The sequence below is a fragment of the Numida meleagris genome, chromosome 1 (genome assembly GCF_002078875.1).
Source record: "Numida meleagris isolate 19003 breed g44 Domestic line chromosome 1, NumMel1.0, whole genome shotgun sequence".
NCBI classification, from domain to species: Eukaryota; Metazoa; Chordata; class Aves; order Galliformes; family Numididae; genus Numida; species Numida meleagris.
This window is the reverse complement of record NC_034409.1, coordinates 50,162,604-50,186,582: the sequence shown is the minus strand read 5'-3', so window position 1 is coordinate 50,186,582 and position 23,979 is coordinate 50,162,604. Positions and strand designations below refer to the sequence as shown.

Here is a 23,979-nt window from a genome sequence, read left to right as displayed (position 1 = left end):
TAACAAGGGGGAAGCTGGGTGGTGGGGAAGGGGGGATACGAGGCTGTGCAGCCATCCTGCTGCTTTAGTCCATCGCCCATCCATGGAGTGAGCTGAGAACAGCCGCAACTCGTGTGTCGCGTGGTGATGGCACCTCCCTGGTCCCGGCATCAGACGGTGACCTCGGTCTTGCTGTTGGTGGCCAGGTGTCGGTGGGCCTGGCTGTACAGCGGTGCCGTGGGCCCAGGCCGGCGTAGGGCCCGGGGGAGGCCTCCTTCCCAGCCCCCTGGGAAGGCCGGGCCCCCCGGTGCTTTGGGGAGGCCCTTGGCCTTGGTGAGCCCTGGTGGGGGGCAGCCCTCAGGCCCCTCAGCAGTTGGGAAGGGCAGAGTGCTGGTGGGGGGCACCTCTGACCCCCCAAAATGCATGTAGAAGTCCTCAGGAGTGCTCTCTGTTGGGACAGGGACACTAGTGTCACCGCCATGGGGAACCCCATCCCCTGGCAGGGGGAAATTGGCTGGGAGAGGCGGGGTGAGGGGGAGAGGGGCATTGGGGGTCTTCTGGGTGATGATTGGCTGGGAATGGGGTGGATCCTAGCTGCTGATTGGTGGTGAGTGTAGAAAGGGATCCTGGGCTCGGATTGGCTGGGCAGTGCAGAATGCCCGTGGGGGAATCCTGCTGTCTGGTTGGGTAGTGCTGGAGGTCTGGGCAGGAGCCTGCATGGTGATTGGCTGGGGAACACAGTGCATGCACGGAGAGGGATCCTGGACAATGACTAGCTGGGCAGTGGGTCCATGGGGGGCATGCTGGGCACTGATTGGCTGGCAGTGGGTCCACAGGGGAGAACCTGGACACTAATTGGCTGGGCAGTGCAGGGGGTCCATGGGAGGATCCTGTGCACTGCCCCTCCCCACCATGCCTCCGTGCCCTCCCAGTCCCCGCTCACCTCCAGCTGTGAGCGCGGTGTAGGCCGTATAGCTGGGGGCTGGCGGGCTCAGGCCGCTGCCCAGCGGCGGGCGCTTGCTGTGGCCATGGGTCCGCCCCAGCGGGGGAACACTGGTGCTGTCCACCGCGTTGTTCAGGGGCAACTTGTCTGGGGGCAGAGGTGAGGACTCAGGGGAGTGCAGAGCCCTCTCACCTGCCACTGCCTTTTTCCCCCGTGGGCAGCAGCATGCCCGGCAGCATGCTGGCAGCTCAGAGAGGCTCTGAGAAGGGACTGGGGAGCCTATGCCTTACCTGTGCCATTCCTGGGAGGCCCCCGGGGTAGCCCCTCGCCCAACTGCACCTGTACGCCACCCATCAGGCCATCGATGTGCTCGGAGGGGCCATGGCCCGGCTGCTTCAGCAGGTCAGTGAGCGTCCTGGGGAGGGACACAGGAGCACAGGGCCATCAGGCAATGCCTACATCCCCCATCCCATCCCAGTCCAGGTGTCCCCACTGCCCCACATCGCAAGCTCTGGGGTGAGGGGACAGTGCCTTCACTGGAGCCATTTCAGAGCAGAGAAGGCCCCAAAGAAGTGATGATGGAAGAGGATCAGCTGCCTATAGGGAGGAGGCTGCACCAGTGGCCTCTGGTGTTGCCGTTCACCGCGTCCTCCCGGTAAGTGATAGCATTAAACATTAAACACCGTTACGTAAGACGCAGCACCCTGCCATTTAGCATTCACGCCTGGGGATGCTGCAGCACCGCTGTGACACAGTGGCTGTCCCACAGCAAGGCACACGCAGCAGTGTGGCCTTCAGCCCTGGTCCTGGGGTGGGACACCAGGCTCCTACCTTCCTCGCAGTGAAAGCCTATGCATTAGGCTGCATTGCGCTGAGAGTTGCCATCAGGTGAAGGAAGGTTGTCCTTCCACTCTCCTCAGCACTGATGAGGCTGCACCTGGAGCGCTGTGTCTCCTGGAGATCTCCAGCAGCCACCTGGGCACACTGCTGGGAGCGTCCCTGCTGAGTGGGACTTGGAGGAGACAGACACAGAGCTCCCTGCCCACCTCAGCCCGTCACCTGAGCCTCCATCAGCACTGAGCTTTGCACAGAGGTGTCTCTACTCCATAACCCATCTCCTCCTAAAGACCCATCAGCCTCCTGCAGCCCAGCCCTCTCCCCATTGGAGCTCCTGGCTCGTGAGGCTGTACCAGCGTGGCCCGGCAGCCCGGGGCTGATGCCAGGCAGCGTGCATGGCTGGCGGCTCGCGGGGACATGGCTGTCACTGCAGGAGCTGCTGCGCTGTCAGCTGCTGCCTCCCCTCCGTGTCCCCAGGGCCCAGCACTCACCCGGGCTTGTTTCACTGGGAGGTCCGATGCAATTTGACCTATTTCTTTTTTTTTCTTTTTCCTTTTTTTTTTTTTTCCCTCGGGTCTATTTACCAAGCTCGAGCAGTCCTTTAGCTGCGACTTTTCCTCTCCAGATAAATCCATCAGTGCTCTTTTCCACAAACCTGCCCCTGGCCCCAACTGCCCGGATGATAACAGTGAGAGCAGCTCCATCCCCATCTGCAAGCCCCAAGAGGTGGCCCTGGAGGGCTCCCCAGTGTGGATCTGGGGGGCACTGACCCTATTCTGGGGGTTTGGGGAGACTCAAGTCGCATCAACCTAGCTCACCCAAAGGTCTGAGATGGCCTCAGAGGTAGGGAATGTGGGGCACATCAGCTCATCTTCCTATTTGCAGTAAAACACCAGTGAGCCCAGAGAGGTCTCCATCCACCACCCATCTGGGTGCTGGCCGTGGTGCTGGGTGGCCCCTGGGCAACCTGGATGCAGTGCACAACCCCACCAGGAAGACCTGGCCCATGGACATAACCGGCATCCCCCAAACCAGCCCAGCATGAGCCCCAGGAACAAGCAGGGAGGAAAGTCCTGGGGCAGGGAGGAAAACAAGAACATGGTGACATCTCCATCCCTTGAGCTGAAATGCCACACTTGGTGTCCCTGAGCCACTGGTGCAAAAAAATAGAGGTGACAGCACGGGGCCTCAGCACGGGGGCTTGTTTGGGCATCCCTGGAGATGGGGGCTGGGCCATACCAGGAACACGCAGCAGGGTCAGGACCTCAGAAAGCACGGAGATACACAGCTTATTCCTTGGCTTTTCTGCAGACCCCTTTCCACTACTCCCCTGCAGGTCTGTATGAGGATGTCCTCATGTGGTAGACACAAGAAGATCCCCCTGCCCTGAAAGGACCCCAACATCGGCAGCCTCAAGAAAAACATGGGCAGGTGTTCCTGACTCACAGAGCCTTGGGCACGCCGAGCGAGCACGGGGACGGTGCCAAGTGCTAGCCGAGTAGGAAGGAGCGAGCCTGGCGGAGCCGCCATACGAACCTAAGGAGGCACGGTGACATGGGGGGACTGCAGTGTTTTAGGTGCCTGAACCTCTCACTAGACCCAGCCATGAAAGCCTGGAGAAGAAGCTGTGTTCAAAGTGGACCACACTGAGTGTGAGCAGCACCAGGACTGGAAAAACAGTAGCAAAATGGATGGATGGGTGGATGAATGGAAGGATGGATGGATGGGTGGAAGGATGGATGAATGGGAACAGGATCCAGTGAGGCCGTGCAACAGGGAGCTGGCCCGAGGCCATGCTGCAGCTCCCGAGGAGCAAATGAGAAGCTGCAACCTGCGGCGTCAGGCAGGACACGAGGTCGCAGTGCCCATGCGCGGGGCGAGGCAGATGGAGATATGGTGCCCAAATGAGATATCTCACACCGGGACAGAGGAGATGGTGGCACCTGGCTGGGACCATCAGCCACAGATGCACAGATCCCAGTGCGTGCCAGGACAGCGGCAGGCTCCCGGATTTGTCCCTGAGAGGCACCCAAGGGAAGCTTGCCTCCTCCCGCTCCATATGGCGGTGTCCAAAAAAATCAGTAGCCTCAGAGAAAAAAGGATCTGCTGGGCAATGAGCCACGCGTTTCCCATGTTGGAGCATGCTGGCTGGAACCAGGGTGCATCCCTGGGAGGGGGTGCACAGAACTGAGGGTGACAGCAAATTCCACAGCACCTGATGGGGCAATAAGGGACGGGGACAGAGCCAGGGCTAGATGTCCTCAACCAGGTCCCCAAGCAGGTCTCTGAGGTGGTGAATGCAACCAGAGCAGCATCCCAGTGAAATCATTTCCTTGCCATGCTAAATTCACAGAATAAAACAGCATAAAAGCCCAGGAAGACATGTTCGTGTGTGTGTGCACACGTGTGCTGGAGGGGGACAAGGAGGGCAGCTCTGAGTCAGAGCCCCAGGGGCAGGGCTGTACCCGGGGGGGCTGTAGCTGCCGTCAGCCGCTGAGAAGTGTTAAACTCATTGAATGTGATCATCAGGGGAGAAAAGTGAAAGGGAAAAAAAGAAAAGAAAAAGGGAGAGAAACATCGACCTGAGTGGAGGAACATAACGCAAGGGGGGAGCAAGAGGACTGCAGCCACCGGCTCTGCCTGTCACTGTCCCTGTCCCCGTTCCCTTCCCTCCCCAACAGCTGCCCAAAACCACAATTTGAAGCAGACACAGGACAAGAGGTATTCATCTGGAGCTGGAGCTCACATGAGAAGTGAGGGGTTGGCAGTGGGGGGGAGGCTGCCCCACATCCCTGCAGTGTCCCCATGGTGTGCAGCTCGGGTCCCCTCTCTGGTAGTGACATCCCAGCAGGGTACAAGGCACAAACACAGCCAAGAAGCCACTTCCAACAGCTAGTGCTCTGCCCACATCAGCTGCTGGGGATGGAGGGACAGCTCTGAGCCAGGGATGAAGGGGACGAGGGATGGAGGGGAAGACGGACGGAGGGGACGAGAGATGGAGAGGACAAGGAGTGGAGGGAATGAGGGATGGAGGGCATGTGGGATGCAGGGGATGAGGGAAGGAGGGACAGAAGAGATGAGAGATGAAGGGGATGAGGGATGGAAGGGACAAGAGACGGAGGAGACAAGGGATGGAGGGGATGAAGAACGGAGGGGATGATGGATAGAGGGGATGAGAGACAGAGGAGATGAGGGACAGAGGGGATGAGAGAGAGAGAGGATGAGGGACAGAGGGAATGAGGGATGGAGAGGATGAGTGTAACGTAGCCACCACTGCCACCCCTCTGTATGCTGGGGTCATCCCCTTGGGGTGGGGTTGACAATGGAGCTCGCCCTGTGCATGGGGCCAGAGGAAGTGGGAGGACCGAATGGGACCCCTTTACCTGGAGACCGTCATCTCGGTCTGGGGTCCCTGTGCCTTCTCCAGGCCCAGCTTGGTGAAGATGCCCACCAGCACCATGATGGCCACCACGCCGCAGATGATGTAGACGATCATGTTGGTCTTGTCACGGGTGGGGCCCTCGGGGCTCTCATCCACACGGGCGGGCGGCTGCCCCGTGTTCACCCAGTTGGGGGTGTCATAGTTGGAGCAGCCGCTCTGGTCCAGCCGCCCGGCCTTGAATTGGCAGCAGAAGCGGTACCCGCAGGTCCCGCAGCAGTACTGGTAGATGCCGGCATTGCAGTTGAACGGAGGATCCCACTGCCCCATCACGTCGTAATACCCACGGCAACGGTCCCCTCCTGGTGTGGGCTCAGTGGGCGCGGGGGCCGTGTCCTCCACCGCCGGTGCCCGGCTGCTGTTACCGCCGTCCCCAGTGCCGGGCTCAACACCCCAGCTCCGCTCCAGCAGCACCAGGCAGCAGATGCCCACCACGTAGCTCCGCTCCATTCGCCCACGGCTCCGGGGGGCCATGGCCACCCCCAAAGGTCCGAGTGCTGCTCCACTGGAGGACCCTCCCTGTTCCTCCGTGCCCCCCTGGGGCGGGTTACAGTTGCTCGCCCGCCCGGCGAGGGCCCCCCCGGAGCAGCCCCATGGCTGGGGGGGAGCCCCGAGGGGGGGATGCCAAAGGGGAGAAAAAAAGGGAAAAAAAATTAAAAAGTGGGGGGGAAAAAGTGCACCTCCGGCTCTGCTCCCCAAAAAGCGGCCAATGATGTTCTGAGGTTCAGGATGCAGAGGTTCAGGGGTTCAGGGGTTTGGGATTTCGGGGGTTCAGGGGTTCGGGGTTCGGGGTTCAGGGCTGGGGCAGAGCCCCCGGCCGGGGCGGGGATGCGGGCAGCGGCCCGGAGCGGTGGGAACCCTCGGTCGCTCCATCCCCGCCGCGCTGCCGGCACCGAGCGAGGGCGGGAAGAAGGGGAGAAGAGAAGAAAAAATAAGAGCGAAGGAGCGAAAAGCCCTCGGCACCGGGAAGGGAGGGAGGGAGGAGGGAGGCGGCAAGGCACGGCTCGGCGGGGAAACCGGAGAAGCTCCTGCAGCAGCGCTCCGCCGCCCGCCCGCCCCGCCGGGCGGCACCGAGCCGGCCCGCCCCGTCGGGTGGGGACCGCCCCGCGGCCCCTCCCGCGCCGCTCAGCGCCGAAGCCCCCCGGGGGGACGCGGGGAGCGGGGCCGCGGGGGGAACCCCACCGCCGGGGAAAGGCAGAGCTGCGGTGCCGGCCCCTGCGAGCATCCCCATGGGGGCTGCGGCCCCAAATGGCGATGGTTGGGGCCCCATCGGGCTCCTCATCCAAGGGACATCAATATGCAGAGCCATGGCACGGTGTCCTCGATGTCACCTCTTGGCCTTGGGCAAACGGTTGGGATGGCAGCCCCGTTCCCAGCCCTACACACACAGATGGGTGTTATTCCCCCGCCTGCGCCTGGTGCTGTGGCTGGGAATGGGCTGTGGGGAACCGTGCCTCGCGATGCCCTATATACACCGCGGTAGCATATGTGCGTTTGCCATTAAGATGATAATTGCAAACATTCTGAAGTAGAGATGTGCAAACTCCCCGCTTCCCAACGGCGTCGGGTTCAAACCCAAACAGTTTCCAGAGGGATCGGGAGGGAATTTGTTCAAAGCGAGGGATTTTTTTTTTAAAGAAAATAAATGCGTGCAGTGTGCGCTGCAGAGAGTCCACATTTAGGACTAAACCTGACTGCGTCACAGGGGGGCACACAGACCCCAGCTGCCCCTCTGGCGTTGTCCCCACAGATCCCCTGGGGGCCTCCCCAGCATCCTCACATGGAGCGACGTTCCGGCACTGGGATGCAGGAGGGCGGCAGAGTGATCCCATCCGCCCGTGCTCACTGGGCTCAGGTTGGAGCCATATGGTCAGGAACAGCGTGCGGCGTGCCGGCTCCGTGGCAGACCGGCAGAGCTCCGTGGGCACAGTGGCCGTGCCAGGGCAGTGCAGGGAGATGGCTGCATGCAGCCCTGTCTGATCTGATAGAATGGTCCTATTTGGGCCCTACACAGCCACCTGGACAGGCTGGATCACTGGGCTCAGGCCAATGGGATGAAATGCAGGGTCCTGCACTTGGGCCACAAGAACCCTAGGCATCACTACAGGCTTGGGGCAGAGTGGCGCGAAAGCTGCATGGAAGAGAAGAATCAGGGGCTGTTGCAACATTTGGCTGAACACGAGCCAGCAGTGTACCCAGGTGGCCAAGAAGGCCAGCAGCATCCTGGCTTGGATCAGCAATAGCACAGCCAGCAGGAGCAGAGAGGTGACCGTCCCTCTGTCTCAGCACTGGTGAGGCCACACCTCGAGTGCTGTGCTCAGTTCTGGCCCCTCACTACAAGAAAGACATGGAGGCCCTGAAACGTGTCCAGAGAAGGGCAGCGGAGCTGTGAGGGGTCTGGAGCAGAAGTCTGACGGGGAGCGGCTGAGGGAGTTGGCGTTGTGCAGTCTGAGAAGAAGAGCTCAGGGGAGACGACATTGCTCTCTACAAGGACCTGAAAGGAGGTTGTGGTGAGGTGGGGGCCGGCTTCTTCTCCCAGGTAACAGCAATAGGATGAGAGGGAAAGGCCTCAAGCTGCACCAGGGGAGGGTCAGTGTGGATGTTAGGAAAATCTCAGAAAGAGTGGTGCTGCACTGGCACAGGCTGCCCAGAGAGGTGGTGCAGTCACCTGGAGTCCCTGGAGGTGTTCCAGAGCTGTGTGGATGTGGCACTGAGGACATGGTCAGTGGGCATGGTGGGGATGGGCTGGCCGTTGGACTGGGTGATCTTAGAGATCTTTTCCTACCTTTTCCACCTCCAACTCTTGGCCAGCTCATTGCTGGCCTTTGGTAACCCCATGTGGACCCACAAGTCAGCTCTCCCCTGAAGCACTGCTTTGCTCCACGAGGTCTGGAGAATTAGCAACACCTGAGCAGCCCTTCCATCATCTTCCACATCAGGAGACATTTCCTGCTGCTTCTCCTCAGGGCATGATGCTGCGGCTCCACTCCCCGCCCGCTTCCTGCCCTCCCAGTGGGGTGAGCATCCCCACCGGGCTGTCACCGTGTCACAGTGTCACCAGTTCATGGTGATGCCTTCTCACATCCCTGGAGTATCACTGTTGTTTTGGGGTCACTGGTGTCAAACGCTGTTGTGCCATGTTGCACCCACACTGGCAACAGATGCAAACCCGTGGGCTCTCCCTGCACACTTGGCCCCATCCCACAGTGTCCCTCTGGCCCCAGTGTGTGTGCGGCAGTCCCGCTCCCCCTGCGTTTGTCACCCCTGTCTCACCGCGGGCCTTTAATGAGATGTTAATTGGGGCTGACGCTGCCCAAGCGGGGCAGAGCTCTCCTGGCTCTGTGGGGCCGCGGGAAGCCGGTGTTGCGGGTGCGTGTGCTCTCAGGCAGGCCAGGGCTGCAGCAGCTTTATTCCCTCTTGACCCATTTAAAGCAAGCATCGGTGACTAAGGGAGCTGGCAGCGGGATAAAAATACCTCCCACATGTTCCCTGCGAGGCCAGCGACGGAAATAGGGGTGCCATCACCTCTCCAGGGACTGGTGGGGGTCACCCACTGTTTCACGATCCCAAAGGACCGACGCTTTGTGTGCTGCCTCCCACATCACTCCGGGCTTCCTGCAGCACCGAGACCGCGGGTGTGGGGTTTGAGCTCCACGTCTTGCGGAGCAGGCACCCAACGCTTCTGTCCCTGCAGGACCCCGTGCATCCACCTGCACAGCCCCGCTGCTCACTGGGTGGAATCCCGCAGTGCCCGAGCTATCGGCTGCGCTGCCCGGAGTGGCACTCCTGCTTCCTACATCTGCGGTTCCAGCTCCGGCTGTGTTTTCGTTGTTCTAATAATAAGCGCGAATATAGTAGGGATGAATCATGAGCTGTGGGTTTTGCCCCTCCTTCCCCCTAAATTCATCCTGGGGGAGTGGGGTGGTGGGGACAGGGGGCTGGGACATGGAGGGGGGACGGAGGGGACACAGCCCCATGTCAGTGCCACCTCCTGGTTGTGACCATCATCCCCAGGAGCCCTCCCGCTCCCCTCCCCTGCACCGTCGTGTTGTGCCAAAGCACCATCCAAACCCCAGGGCACTCCCAGAGCATCCCCAGAGCACTGCTGGTGCGCAGCCACCTGTCCCCATTCACAGCCCGGGGCTTTTGTACCTCTCCACCCCAAGTGCTCCCGATCAGCAGCACCCGAACCCCCGGTCACTGTGGGGTTTGCCTGCTGGGAAACGCTTGCTTTGTTGCAAGGACCTTTAGCAAATGTTAATGCTTTCTTTTCGCTGGAGAGCTCTCTGGATGATCTGCCAGAACAGATTTCACACGCTTCTCCTAAAATTATGCCCTTTGCTTTCCCGGCACTTGAGAAGAAGCGCAGCCCGTCGTGCCTGCAGCGTGCAGAGAAGGGCTGTACGGGGCCATATGGTAGCGGGGCGAGGGCTGAGCCCCCAGGTGGGCTTCCTACAGGCCCACACCTGCACACAGCCCCTGCAGCCCACCGCATCCCCCTGCATCCCCCCACATCTCCCCGCATCCCGGCATCCCCAGCATCCCATCACATCCACTCTGTATCCCTCACATCCCTGCATCCCCTGTATCCCCCCACATCTCACCATGTCCCCCTGCAGCCCCGCATCCCACTGCATACTCTCCATATGCCCTAAATCCCTGCACCCCCAGGGCCTCACCACATCCTTTCTATATCCCCTGCATCCCTTTGCATCTCCATATCCCCTCACATTTCCCTGTATCCTCGCATCTTCATCATTCGCTGTATCCCCCCACAATTTCCTGCATCCCCCATATTCCCTGTGTCCCCATACATCTCCCTGCATCCCCTGCATCTCAGCATATCCCCCTGCATCCCCCCCATCTCCCCATGTCCAGGGTTCCCCCCATCTATGGAAACCCCGTGGGGGTTCCCCTGTGAGGAACTGCTCCCAATCAGGGCAGGGGCTAATTTCTGCCCCACTGAAATGAGTGTTACAATCACCTCCACCTGTCAGTGGGGACACTCAGGGTTTACCCTTCCCCGTGTATTCATTTTGGGAAATGCAGTGGAGGGATGCAGCCCCGGCCTTGCCCTCCCTGCAATCAGCAGCGACTCACGAACACCACCATGGCTGTGGCTGGAGCTGATTAAATACATCTTAAGTGACTCATTGGGGAATTTTTATTTTTTTATTTTTAATAACTGGCGGTGTCACTACGGGGCATGAAGTTTGCTTGGCTGAGTTTGTTTCAGCGGAGATAAATAATTGAGGAGCTGGAGAGCAAACACAGAGCACTCCTGGGAAGGCACCGTGGGGCACACCTCGCCCTGCCCGCCCCATATGCCACTCCTGCCCCTCTGTGACCACATCGCCTGCGGCTGGGATATGCCATTGCTGTGGCCTTCGGCATAACCACTGTTGGCACTGATGGTGGCAGTGGCCACAATGAAACCCTTTGGGGATCAGGAAGGGATGGGGGAAACTCCTGAAAAAATCCCACACACTCATCCCTGACCGCAGGCAGCCCCTGCTTGTAAACAGGGCTGAGAGCATCGGGCTCAGCTGCAGCCCCAGGGTTTTTCCCCCGGGGTCCCCCAGCTCCGCTCCCTCCCGCCCGGTGCCGCCGCTGCCATCGATCCGGGCCCAGAATAGCTGCTGCCAGCAGCCGGCCGACGCCGCAGCGCTGCTGGAAGGACACGGCTGGTGACCCCCTCCTCGCCCCGCAGCCCCCTCGGGGTTGGAGGAGAAAGGGGAAACGGAGAAAGGAGGGTGGGAGGGGCAGGAACAGCCTCAGAACAGGAAGGGCTGTGTGAGGTGCAGCCCCAAGCACACCGCCTCAGAGCTGGTGCCTTCAGGGGGGACTGCTGGAATCAGATCCACTTCCACTCCATGCCGCTTCCACCCCACTTCCATTTCAACTTCCATTTCCTTTCCACTTCCTTTCCACTTCTCTTTTGACTCTATTTCCATTTCCTCTCCATTTTCACTCAGTTTTTCATTCCCATCCCATTCCCATTTCCTCTCCGTTCCCATATCCATCCCCATACTCATTTCTTTTTCCATTTCCATTTCCATTTCCATTTCCATTTCCATCCCATTGCCATTTCCTCTCCATTTTCCATTCCCGTTTCCATTGCATTCCTATTTCCTCTAAATTCCCATTCCCATTCCCATCCCACTGCCATCTCCTTCCCATTCTCTTTCCTATTTCCTCTCAATTTCCCATCCCCATCCCATTCCCATCCCTATCCTCATCCCCATTCTCACCGCATCCCAACTCATCCCCATCACCATCCCCATTTGCCCATTGATTCCCATAGACCCACTGGGGCTGCAGCATTCCTTTTCCACTCCCTGCTTCCCACCCCCGTGCCAGGAGCACAGACACCATGGCAGCCCCTCCATGTGCCCCAAGGAGCCCAGCTCCGTGCACATCGCTCTCACTCAACCCGAGGTGGCTTTTCTTGGGGCCGGGAGGGGGATTTCCCTCTGGAGCTGCTGCTTCAGGTGAGATGGAAGCAGCCCACCCGTGTCCCTGCAGGTGTCACTGGGGCAGGTGGCACCCCAAGGGGAGCCCCCGAAACCAGTGCGGGTACCATATTCAGCATCTCTCAGCACACCCTTTCAGAAGATGTGTGGGACCAGAGCGATCCTGACACTAAGAGAAGGAAATGGAGGCTGATTGGAGTGGAGTGGCTTTTGGTGTGTGTTTTTGTGTTGGTATTTTTTTTTCCAATCTTTCCTTAAGTGCGAACACCATCTGGCTCCCGAACTCCGTCAGCGCTTCCAGTCCCGAGGCAGCTTCGCTCTCCCTAATGACTGTCATTACACAGTGGTAGTGACTGTGGACTACAGATGCTGATGAGCGGCACTGGGAAGGCCGTGTCCCCAGATAGACAGTGCATGGAGCTGGGCAGCGCTCCCTCCTCAGCCACTTTGGGGAAGAGCCAAAATCAGATGGGAGCCTTTTCCAGCTCAGTGGGTGGAGAGAGCAATGCACCTCCAGCAGAGGTGCAGAGTTCTTGGTTCGGGTGGGCACAGTGTGGTGTCCCATATGGAGCCGTGGGGGGATGTGTTGCAGGGTGGCAGTGCCTTTTGCTGGCAGGCAGCCCAACGTGGCTCCACATGTGTCCTCTGGGGAGCCCAATCCACAAGAGTGAGGGAAGAGTGAGGGAAGGTGGGGGAGAGCGAGGGGACAGTGGGCCTGGGTTGGTGCAGCTGCACCCATGGGTTAATGAGAAGCAAATGAGTCCCCCTCACAACCTGCCTGGGGTTTCCCCACATTTTGCCCCACTGGTGCCCGCAGAATCATAGAATCATTAAAGCTGGAAAAGACCTCTAAGATCACCTAGTCCAACCATCAGCCCATCCCCACCATGCCCACTGACCGTGTCCCTCAGTGCCACATCCACATGGTTCTGGAACACCTCCAGGGATGGTGACTCCCCGCACCTCCCTGGGCAGCCCGTTCCAATACCTCACCGTGGTGTCCTGTGAAGAAGAGACACCTGAAGAAATAAGAGCCGGAGCCTTCCCCTGCACAGAAAGGGTTTTTTTTTCAACGAGATTGTTACAGGAGTTTCTTTTCTGGTGTTGGGTCCACACCACATCCACGTGTGGCAGCCATGGAAATGGAAGGGGAGATGCAGCAGCACATCTCCCTTCGCCTCCCAACCCCACTGTCCATGAAGCAGGTTGTCCTGCCTCCCAGACGTCCTTCTGTCACCACCAGTCATTGTCCCTAGAGGTGTTCAGAATGTCCCCAGGGCTGGGCTTGATCTCAAAGCACTTCCACCTAACAAGATGTGCAGAGGTTGCATCTCCAGCAATGGGGATGCATCATGTCTTGAACTGTGTTAGGCATTATCTGGACCAAGGCTCGTCCAAGGCAGAGGGTTTAGATCTGGAAGAGGAGGTGTGGTGAATAATGTGGGCTCACATGCCCAAGTGGTTCCCCTTTGGGGAGAAGGCGGCAAAGCCAGGTCAATGTCCATGGCAAGGAGAGGAGGGAGGCATCACCCTCTAACAACAATTCGTGGTCCAGCAGAGGCAGTGCCACCAGACACAGCATCACTGGTCAATTCTACCACAATCTATGGACCTCCATGGCCATTGGGTGAGCATGGCAGTGCCCTCCATCTTCTGAAGGCCGTGACAGAGAGGAGAGCACTCTAGCTGGAGTGCAGCACTGACAAGACATTCATTGGTGGTGATGACATAGGAAGCCAGAACAGGTGGAGGATCAGGAGCAAAGCTGGGACTGCAGGAGGGAGCACATCCTCCACTAATGGCTTCATTCCCAGAGCTTCTTGCACAGGTGAGCCATTGGCTTGTGTGTGAGCATGGCCATTGAGCTGGTGCTTGGACTGGCGCTGCTGGTCAATTCTCACGCACAGCAACCCCCTGAAGACACGCACATAAATTAAGTCATCCCTCCCACGCTTGCATCACTCCCTGCCTGGTTGTGTGCAGCACGGGTACATCCATCACTGTGAGTCCTGTCACCACAAGTGACATGCAGTATTTTTGCAGCCACTGTGAGCTGAAGTGATGGTTGTCTCGGGCCATCACGACAAGCTCCTGCAGCGAGTGCTCCTCCCGACCAGCAGTCTCCATTGCCTGCCTCTGGTCCTCACTGACTTCAGTTACCATAGCTCTGAGCAAAGACAGATTTCCCCAATTCTTTCCCTTGCTCCCTGCTCAAAAAGGCGAATTGCTTCCCATTCCCTGGGCATTCAAGATGCAGAGGGGATTCCCATGACTGCCCACGGGTGCCTGCCACCAAATAACTATGACCAGAGGGAGCAGGGACACGGATGTCGCAGCATGCAGGGAACAAGAGAAGCAGGACTGTGCATAGAGCAGATGCTGGATGATCTTTCCTCCACGTGGCCCCAAGCCACGGCTCAGTAGCAACAACTGAGCTGAAGCTGATGGGGTTTGGTCCTAAAGGAACTCCCTACTTCCAGCTCCCTGTCCCTAGAATTGCCCCACTCAGCAGCAGACCCATCTGGACTCCCCAGTTCCACAGCTCAGCAGCTATTGGTAATGCAGCATGAATCCCTGGGCTTCCTTCAGTGACTGCAGGCATGGCTGGAACTCCACACATATGGGGAAATGTAAAATGCAAGACCCGGTTCTAGGACAGCTCATGTCCATGCATGGCTTTTGCCCCCTGGGGGAGGGCTCTGGCTGTCCGCAGAGCCCCAGCCCTGTTTCCCTGTTGTCACAGTCTCTCCTCACCCACACAGTCCTGGGTGGTTTTGGTGGTGACCAAGGCGGTGGCTCCCAGTTCGGTGGCCGGCAGCGGGAAGCCGTGGCCATGCTCCTTATGGCGGGGCCAGGCGGTGGCCAGCAGCACCACGTCACCCTTGGCATCACCTTGGCAGCATGGCCTCCGCATCGCTCCGTCCCTCCTGGGTGTCCTCAGACCTCCGTTGCGGTGTGGGCAGGGGCCCTGTGCTGGGTCAGCGTTCCTCTCTGGAGTAGTGAGGTCCAAGCAGCCCAAGCTGGGCAGGGGGCCGGCATCGCCCAGGCTTTCTGAGAGAGGGTGAGAAATGGGGTTAGGGACTGTGAAGCAAGTCTGGGACAGCGGTCTCCCCACTACACTGCTTTCTAGCACATTTTTTTCCCCAAAAGCGTAATCAGGGAAGCACAGCCGTGCACTTGTGCCTCAAGCCTCCTGTGAGCCCGTGCTAGCAGCAAGCACCCGGCCTGATTGCTTCCCACTTAAAAATAGACTTGTTTACAAGTAGCAATGGCCACGTGCCTCCCCACACTTGCTGTCATGGGATTTCTCCCTCTTTTGTTTAAAGTACTGTTCCTGGGAGTCCTCAGTGGGGGCACAGTGACCTCACCTCCTGGAAATGTCCTGTGGGGAGAGGCACAGCTCTATCCCTTGCCCCATCAGTGGTATCTTTGGGGATGACCCCATAAGATGCTCCGTACCCTGTATCCTGCTGATAAGGGCTAGCTCTGACACTCTTCTCTTTGGGATGGCAGTGTCACGCAAGTGTCAGAGGGTGCTGGGAACACCTTGTGGGATGCCCAGCGTGGTACACTAATTCACATGGCTCCCACTGCGTGTGGAGTCCTTTGCACGTTGCCCTATGCCTAATAGGGAGAGGGATGGTCTCTGGGGCACTGCAAAGAAAGTGTAGGAAATCTGAGCCACCCCAAGGAGCCAACAGAGTGAGCACAAAGTCTCCTACCTTCAACCTCTTTTTCAGTCTTCCTCCTCTTCCTCCTCCGTTTCTCCATCTTGCAGGCCAGGAAGCCCCAGAGGCCAGCCAGGGCCAGGAGGAGAACCACCAGTGCGGGGACCCCAAAGATCAGGAGGCTGCTGGGCAGGTCCGTGGAGGGGATGGTGGGCAGTGTATCTGAGCTGGGCACTGCAGGGGCGGGCTCTGCTGTGGTGCAAAACGCCGGCAGGGTCAGAAGGGGCAAAGTGACATTATCAAGATCTCCTAGCACTGGGGCTTCCGTGGTGGAGCTCCATCCCATCTCCATCATCACTTCCACTGCAATTCACAGGAGGTCCCCTCCAAGTCCACCCCACAGCATCCTCCAGCCCCCTTCACCTCCCAGCCCTGGCCGCACTTACTTGTGTTGTCCCCAAACAGCTCGGAGCACATCACGCAGGACCTGGTCAGGGGGTCGAAGCACTGGGAAGAAAGGCAGGAGGCACCGGCGTCTGCTTTTCCCAGGGAGGCCATGGCTGAGCGCTCCTGCATGGCTCGGCACAGAGCGATCGCCCGAGTGTGAAATCGCAGAGCCCCGGGGCGGGTGGCAGAGGGAGATGCAGTCTGTCGAGCTGCCTCAGCTCCCCTGGGGCTCTGGGCGCTGCGCTTCCCCCGGGGCGGATCTTCGCTGAGGAGGAGGAGGCCAACAACGCACAGCGCACCCTCTGACAGCCCCTCTCCTCCAAAACGTGATGCTGAAATCTCTCCCGCTCTAGCCCACTTGTATCACCTCTCTGGCTGATGTCACCTCCAGTCACTGAGTGACCAAGATCTACCCCAGCCTCCAGCATCAGGATATTTGCTAGTGTTCCCTTGCAGAAGCCCCATAGAGGGCCACGTGTCCATGTGGGCCATGGGACAGAAATCCCAGGGCCAGGTGCTGTGCCTCACTCCAAGATTGACACAAAAGGGCTGAACCTGCACTCTACATCCTTCATATCCCCAGCTTAGGCCCTTGACAAGGAGTGTTATAGCCCCTTGGTGTCAAGTCTCTTGTTCTTCAGGCTCTGCTCACAGTAACCGGGCACAAATCTGGTCCCATCTCACAAGTCCAGTCCCAATACCCTCAGAGAGGACTAACTATACCATGAAGGGCCTCAGGTGTTCCTCACCATAAGCAGGAGATTCCCTGTCACTGTCAAATCCTGGTGGCTGAGACCTGAAGTATGTAAAGGGTGGATTTCAGTGCTGCAGGTGGCTCTTCTCCATCACAGAATATTTTGGGTTGGAAGGGACCTCAAAGCCCACCCAGTCCCACCCTGTGCCGTGGCCAGGGCTGCCACCCAGCAGCTCAGGCTGCCCAGGGCCCCATCCAATCTGGCCTTGAACCTCCAGGGATGAGGCACCCACAGCTCTCTGGGCAGCCTGTGCCAGTGCCTCACCACACTCTCAGTGAAAATTTTCCCCTTGACATCTGAACTGAACAAGCATTATGTCCCCTTCTCCTTCATCCCACAGGAAGGGAAGGACCCAGCCACACTGCTGGCTTGCCCCATTGAAGGAGGCCTGCCTGCCGCCTGCTGCCTGCTGGAGCTCGGGGGCTCCTCCCAGCATGGCTTCTTCTTCCCTGGGTACGTCGGCCAGGCAAGTGAAAGTTGTGACCAAAACTGATCACTGCCCACCAGCTCCACACCCAAGGTGATTTCACTTCCCCTTCCACCTCAGGGCCTGGCGGCCGCTTGCTGCCTACTTGCTGCCCATGCCCAGTGCCCGCACAGCTCCATTCTTCTTCAGAGAAGCACGGACCCGGCCTGGTGACTCAGTTCTTCCACTTCTGCCTGACTCAAACACAAACTCCCTGAGCACACCCTGCACTTCTCTCTCTCTTGCTTCAGGGCCTGCTGGTGAACTCAGTGCCCTCCACATTGCCGTAGGTACCCACAGGTGCTGCTTCTCCACTGAACCAAAAGCTTTGTGCCTGCTGCCAGTTGTTTTTCCTATAAAGCCACAGAATCATCTGAGTTGGAAGGGACCTTCAAAAACCATCCAGTCCAACTCCCCTGCAATGAACGGGGACACCTACATCTGTTCAGGGTGCTCAGAGCCCCTCCAGCCTGACCTTGGGTGTCTCCAGGGACAGGGCATCCACCACCTCTCTAGGTAACCTCTGCCAATGCCTCACTCTCCTTATATTGCAAAAAACATTTTCCTTATATCCCTAATCTAAATCTCCCTATCCCCCATCTTCTGCCCCTCTCCCGTCACCCACTGCTCATTCCCATTCCCTTCCCGGCCCGTCTGCTCGTGCCCAGACCAGGAAAATGATGTTTCGACTCGCACATTGCAGGGCTTACTCATGGAGAAAATCACCGTTGACTTCCCCGGCAGCGCTCACGTGTGAGCCGCGCACCCAGGGCTCCAGCCTCCGCCTCTCCAGCCCTCGTGGCAGCTTTGGGAGCTGGGAGAGCGAGGGCCTGGTGGTTGGTTAGTGGTGATGGGCTGCTCGCATCTAGGGGCGCTTGATAATAGCATAAATGCATAATTAAAGAGCAGAAAAAATGACTCACTGGATAAGGAAATGCGCTTTTCTTATCTTTGCAGAGAAATGAGTGCCCCAGGAGCTGGGAAGCCTAGCTAACGAAGTGGTTTTATTAAACAAATAAACCAGCAAAAATATCAAAAGAGCTATTTAAAAGTTATGGCTCAATCCTGGAGCTGTAGAGGGCTCAATTTCCACACTGCGTGCCCTAGCCCAGGAGCAGGGCCGACCCTCATCCCCATCCCTGTGTGAGCAGCTCCTGTAGCCCCACGGCGGGTGCAGTGACTCACACATGCTCTCGGGGCTCTGTGTCAGAAAATATCCACCAAAAGTACACCTTGTGCTCGCGTGCACCGGAAACCCAACGATGTGTTGGTTACAGAGGTGTTTATCTGGCAGACCCACTGACCTCGGGACAAACCTCTAACACGTGCAGCTCACATTTGTCCCATTGGCCAGAGCCACCTGCATATGGGGTAGGTGAGAGGATGACCTCCTACCCTTTGCCAATATTTTAATTTTTGGCTTTTGGTCACACCCTGAGCTGCTGAGCCAATGCTGCACAGTGGGTTTGGCTGTGGGGACAGTCGAATGCCAACCTCGAGCTGGTTGCAGCCTTGCAGCACCAATGCGGGCTGCAGCAAGAGGAGCGAGCTGCACGCTGCTGGGCATGAGCATGGCCCTGGGCCGGGACAGGGCGGGGGAGCGAGCAGCCCCTGAGCCCAGAGGGCCCTGCAGCAGTGAGCTCGGCACCACCATGCAGCTGGCCCCAGGCTCTGCTGGCAGCATTCCCTCAAAATACCCACAGAACACAGAGGGATCGTCAGCCACAGGTTGCAGCATTGAGAAGCTGTGCAGCCATGCAGCATCCCCCATCACCCCACCGAAAAACGCAGAGGATGAGAGCAGTGCAGTTTTTTAGTCCCTTAACCATCTTGTCTCTGAGCTAGATAACTAGGACTGCAAATCCCTGGTGATAATCACAGACACCATGCCTGCAAGCTCTCCCCCGGACCATTCATTTTGCTTGATGATGCTTTAAAGAGACATCTAATGAGGATAATCTGATTCAAATCCCCTCTGCTTTTGGGTAGGCAGACCAATTTAGTCCCCCTCACACTCCTTCTTCCCCCATGGCTCTCTTTATTTCCCCTTCTCATATGAATCACTCTGGGATTTCCTTTGCTCTTTGCACTGTTATTTTGATTTTTTGATATGACCACCGCAATCAATATTCACTCTGTTTAGAGCCTCATTAGCATGAAATCAGACTCACTTTTTACTCACATCCTCTTGGTGATACGCTGCTGGATGGCGCTTCAGCTCTCGCTTTGGGTGCAGGAACATCACAACCCGGTTACGAACTTCTCTCCTTACCTGATTAAATCAGAACCGCTTACGGGAGATACACACACCTGTCCCATAATCAAGTTGAGCTTTGGGAAAGGAGAAGGTCTCAGTCACACTTGGCTTTCAATGCAGAGCAGATGGTGAATGTATCGCCTATATAATTTATAGGACACCATCACTACGTGTTAGCCCCATGCAGTGGCTGAGCAAAGCCACACCAAAGCTCAGCGTGCTGGCAGCAGCCTGGTGCAGGTGAGAGCCCGCAAGCACCATGGGTGTGTGGGCAGGGGGAAGTCTCCCACCTGCTCTCCTCCATGGCACAGGGAGGGGACATAATGCCAAAGCCCTTGTGTCGGAGGGGGTTACCAGGACTGGGACAAACACCACCCAGCCCACCAACTTGTGTACAAAGTAGGTCAGCATTATGCAACATCTGCACACAAGCAGCTCCTCGGCGTTTCCCTGGGAGCAGCTCGCACGCAGCAGCAGGATGGATGCTGGGGTGCTGTGAGGCCAGGCACCAGGCTTTGCTGTGCATTGTTAATTTCAGTGTCTAAATGGGGGCTATGAGAAAGAACAGGACAGGCTATTTAACAGGGTCTGTGGGGATAGGACAAGGGGAAATGGTTTCAAGCTAAAAGAGTGGAGATTTACACTGGATATAAGGAAAAAGGTTTTGCAATCAGGGTGGTGAGGCACTGGAACAGGTAGTCCAGAGAGGTGGTGGATCCCCGTCCCTGGAGACACCCAAGGTCAGGCTGGAGGGGCTCTGAGCATCCTGATCGAGCTGTAAGCGTCCCTGTTCATTGCAGGGAAGTTGGACTAGATGGTCTTCAGAGGTCCCTTCCAACTCAAACGATTCTGTGATTCTAGAATTCTCTGCTTGCGCGGCTGCGCGTGCAATTTGCTGGGGCTTCTGAAGCCTGGTTGGGAGGAGGGACAGGCACAGCTGCAGCAGCTCTGTGTCCACAGTGCCCGAGACTCCCTCCCCTGCCCTTCACCCCAGTACTGCTCAGGGCTTCCCCAGCTCCAACACCTTTGCTCTGTGGCTCAGTACAGAGCCCCCAAGTCACGGGGGGGATGAGGTTTAATCAAGCAGTGCAGGCTCATAGCTGTGCAGAGAGCCACAGGTAGTTACAGACAGCACCCAGCTGAACACGACTCAGGCTCCACATCTGTCAGCTCTGCTGAGATAACAAGGGAGTGGAGCAGGGGAAAAAAGCCATGTGTGTTCATGCTGGGGTGATGCCAACACTGCTGTCAAATGGAGGCAAGCGGCCAGCACGGAGACGCGGGAGAGTTCTGAGCTGACCATTGCCAATAACAACAGCATCTCATGGGTCCCTCAGTCTCTGTAAGAGCTTGGGGGTCACGCCCTAAGCCCCAGGGCATGGAAGCCAACATGACTGAGCAAGTCTCTTTAGCATGTTCAAATATCTGGGCTTTTTTAGGTATTGCCCGTGCTCACTGCAACGTCCCTGCCCGGCTCCTGCACACAGAACATGCGCCCTTGAGAGCAGTACTTCAGCTGCCGGGGACACAGCTCACCGCAGCACAGGATGCGGGGGACCGAGGACACAGCAGCCCACGCACGGGGGCCAGCTTTCCCAGGGGGAGGTGGCTTCTCTCTTTGTTTTCATCCTCACCCCACCTCAGCGCTCCTTCCTGTGACGTGCAGAGCCCCCAGGGCTCTCGCACCCAGCCCGCAGCTGCACCTGGCCCAGCGGGGACGCATATGTAAAGTACGGGCTCTTTCACACACCACTGACTTCCTCTTGCCAAGGACACAGTGAGGAGGACGGCCATGGCTTCCACAGCCGCCTGCAAAGTCAGACATGCCATACGGCCCCTCGTGACGTGGTGAGCCTGAGGGGGACCTCAGCATTGCAGCACGTGGCAGCCCCTCCCAGAGCCCGTGGGCCAGGAGCTGCTTGTCTGAGGGGGCTCTGAGCGAGGCATGTCACCCCCCGAGCCTCCAGCATGCCACCGCTCCTGTGCTCCCGCTTGTCACATCCAAGCCAGCCCGAGGGGATCCATCCTGCCTCGCATCTCCGCGCCGTATTAATATTTAACGGTGAGGGAGAGAGAGCCAGAGACTTTGATTTCTCCCACCAGCCAGCTCAAGGACAACTCTGCGGCACAGGGAATTTCAGTGCTTCAGAAGGTGGGTTCGGCCCAGTTCACAACAGAACTCAACCATGTTGCCATGCCCCAGGAGAAGGGAGAACTCAGCACTCCACGAGAAGGGCAGGAGCCTGGTTTTAGCCCCCTCGCCGCAGGTGCAGGCAGTGAACAGCACAGACACCCTCCTTTACCTTCCCCCAGAACCATGGCAAACATCAAACTCTGCTCATCAGGACAACACCGCCCCAGATTTGCAGCCCCAAGGACACCAAAACACGGTGCCAATGTCAACTCACTCCCACCGCAGTGGAGGCAGCTCCTGTTTCATGTGCAGTGCCAGCAAGGCGCAGTGAATTTTAACACACGTGCCTAGAGTCATGCAAGAGATCAGCTACAGAGACCAAGCGAGCCCAGCAGTTCTGGCTCCAGCTCTGGGCTGCGCCAGCTCTTGCTCTCTCTTGCATATAAATCCTTTTTCCCCACCAGTGAAGGACAGCTGGTCAGGGAGCGGAAAGTGGCAGTTGTTCAGCAGCCGGCAGCGATGCGGCACACCAGCGCAGGGTGGGAAGCAGAGAGCGCTCAGTGAGTAGGGGGAGATGCCAGATGACCTGGGCCAGCTGAAGGAGGCAGAGCAGCTGGGATCTGGCCTGAGCAGAGCCCTACAGAGCTTCTATGGAGTCAAGAAAGGTCAGAAACCCCACAGAAGGAAACACCTCCCCTGCTTTCATGCTCTTTGAAGGCAGCACAGCAGAGTCCTTCCTTGTCCCCCTGTCCCAGCCAAGCCCCTGCCAACTGCAGGTCTTGTCAAGTAGGGACATTCGGATTTAACCAAAGATCCCCAAAGCTAATACTAGAGCTGGCCTTGAATCTAAATCTCTACCATCAGATTCAAGGTTTGGAGGGCAGGCAAAGCGCCTGTGCTGGGCTTATCTCTGATTGCTATTGCAGGACAGAGATCATTTACTCCAGGCCCCATAACAGTACACAGCCTCTCTCCCCTGGTAGCACAGACTGAGCATACCATGTGTCTTATTATGCCTAAAAATTGGTCTGATTTAACTAATGCTGTTGCAAAGCCAGCAAAAAAAAAAGCTTCTCTTGGAAAACCTGGGCCAACAGAGAGCTATAATCCAAGCAGCTAATGCTAACTGTGCCCATTTGTGCTGAAATCTCTTACAGAGCACCTCCATGAGTAGCTCAGCCAACCGGGTGAGGACACAAAATCTTCCTCCCGTGGGTCACACTGCACCAACAGGCAAGTCCTCATTACAGCCTCACACAGCGCTGCATGACCAAAGCTTACTTTGGTGCAACTGGTGTAAGCTCTTCTATACTAATCAAACTGCTTTTACACTAATATTGCCGGTACACAGCTGACAAACAAAAACATGTCCGCAAAGTAGCCGAAGTAGCAAAGCTCACAGGTACTTTTGCTAGAGAGAGGGGGATTTCTCATTGTAGACCTCCAAAGAAATAGGGAACCGAGGCACAGAAAGATAAAAAAAAAAAAAATTCTGTTAGTTTAGGTTTCAGCTAGCCTGACAAGCTCTTTTGTGATGTTTAAAGACAGCAGAACCTGAGTGAGTAGCCTTAACTCAACTCCAGGCCCTCCAAATCTCTGATCGGAATCCAAGTGCTACTTTCACAAGGCCGTTATCAGATATTAGCACTGGCTACTCCATCTAGATGAAGGGTATCCTCAGCTGCCTCGTCTGCTTGGCATTGTTATGTCCTGTCTGAACCAATAGCTGACAGTTCCTAGAGGTATTTACACAGTTGTAGCTGTAGCTTTAGATGTGTCCCAACGACTTGCAGTTGTAAAACATGATGGACCTGAGACACAGTGTCATATTCTTAGATACGCTCCACTTCCCCTGCCAGTTCTATTAAAGACTTTTTCCTAAGAGTAAGAAAAATATTTGCCCCTGGGTGAAGTGAGATGTTGCTCTTAAGGAACTAGATTTTATTTTGTACCAGCTAGGACTCAGCCACCTGTGGGCAGCACCAACAGCATCTTTCTCCTTTGGCAGTGGTAGGAGGAAAGAAACACCATACCTGAAACATAGTGATGAAAACAATCCACTATATTTGAAGGCGCTGGACAGCAACACATGGGCGTTGTGAACCAAAGAAATTTTCATTTTCACCAGTTAAAAATGTGGATTTTACCCAAGCCCAGCAGTTTTCAGGGGGAACCAGAGAGCAGCCGAGGAGATGGAAGCCTTCTGACCTTACAGCAGTTGCAGAGGACATGCAAGAATCACTCTTTTCTCATTTGGTACCACAGGCCTTCCTCCCCTCCCCTAGACTGCACCTGCACACCGAGAGCAAATCGAAACTAGTCTATTCTGAACCACGGTCTCATTTATTTGGAGGAACCCAAAGTCAGAGCGAAGCTCAGCCAGCATAACCAACAGAGAAACTGGTGTTTCAGTCTCTGGTGGTAAAGTCCTTGCAGGCACTGGCAGGATTGCAAAGCAAGCTGAAAGTAGGGCAAGCCCATTAAGCTCCCCATCCTTCTTACATGGCCATGAGACTTCGCACATCTTTCTCCTCTGGGTTTTAGCCACAGTCCAGCCCTTTTGGACACCATAACACAGCTG

At 57.2% G+C, this 23,979-nt stretch overlaps 2 protein-coding genes across 3 annotated transcripts; both read right to left on the bottom strand.

The window, feature by feature from the left end:
• SHISA8 (shisa family member 8) lies at positions 35 to 5,967 on the bottom strand. Its single transcript, XM_021384072.1, has 4 exons — positions 5,143 to 5,967; positions 1,213 to 1,337; positions 923 to 1,069; positions 35 to 427 (listed from the first exon to the last, which is right to left on the bottom strand). Exons 1-4 carry the CDS (start codon positions 5,670 to 5,672, stop codon positions 150 to 152), a joined length of 1,080 nt encoding a protein of 359 aa, XP_021239747.1. The 5' UTR covers positions 5,673 to 5,967; the 3' UTR covers positions 35 to 149.
• TNFRSF13C (TNF receptor superfamily member 13C) lies at positions 12,720 to 16,587 on the bottom strand. 2 transcript variants are annotated; one of them, XM_021383867.1, is made up of 3 exons: positions 15,786 to 16,587; positions 15,394 to 15,588; positions 12,720 to 14,722 (listed from the first exon to the last, which is right to left on the bottom strand). In XM_021383867.1, the coding sequence occupies exons 1-3, from the start codon at positions 15,913 to 15,915 to the stop codon at positions 14,409 to 14,411; spliced, it is 639 nt and encodes a 212-aa protein (XP_021239542.1). In that variant the 5' UTR covers positions 15,916 to 16,587; the 3' UTR covers positions 12,720 to 14,408. The 2 variants fall into 2 exon arrangements, with proteins under 2 accessions (XP_021239542.1, XP_021239473.1); XM_021383798.1 differs by having other exon boundaries at positions 15,394 to 15,591; positions 15,786 to 16,504.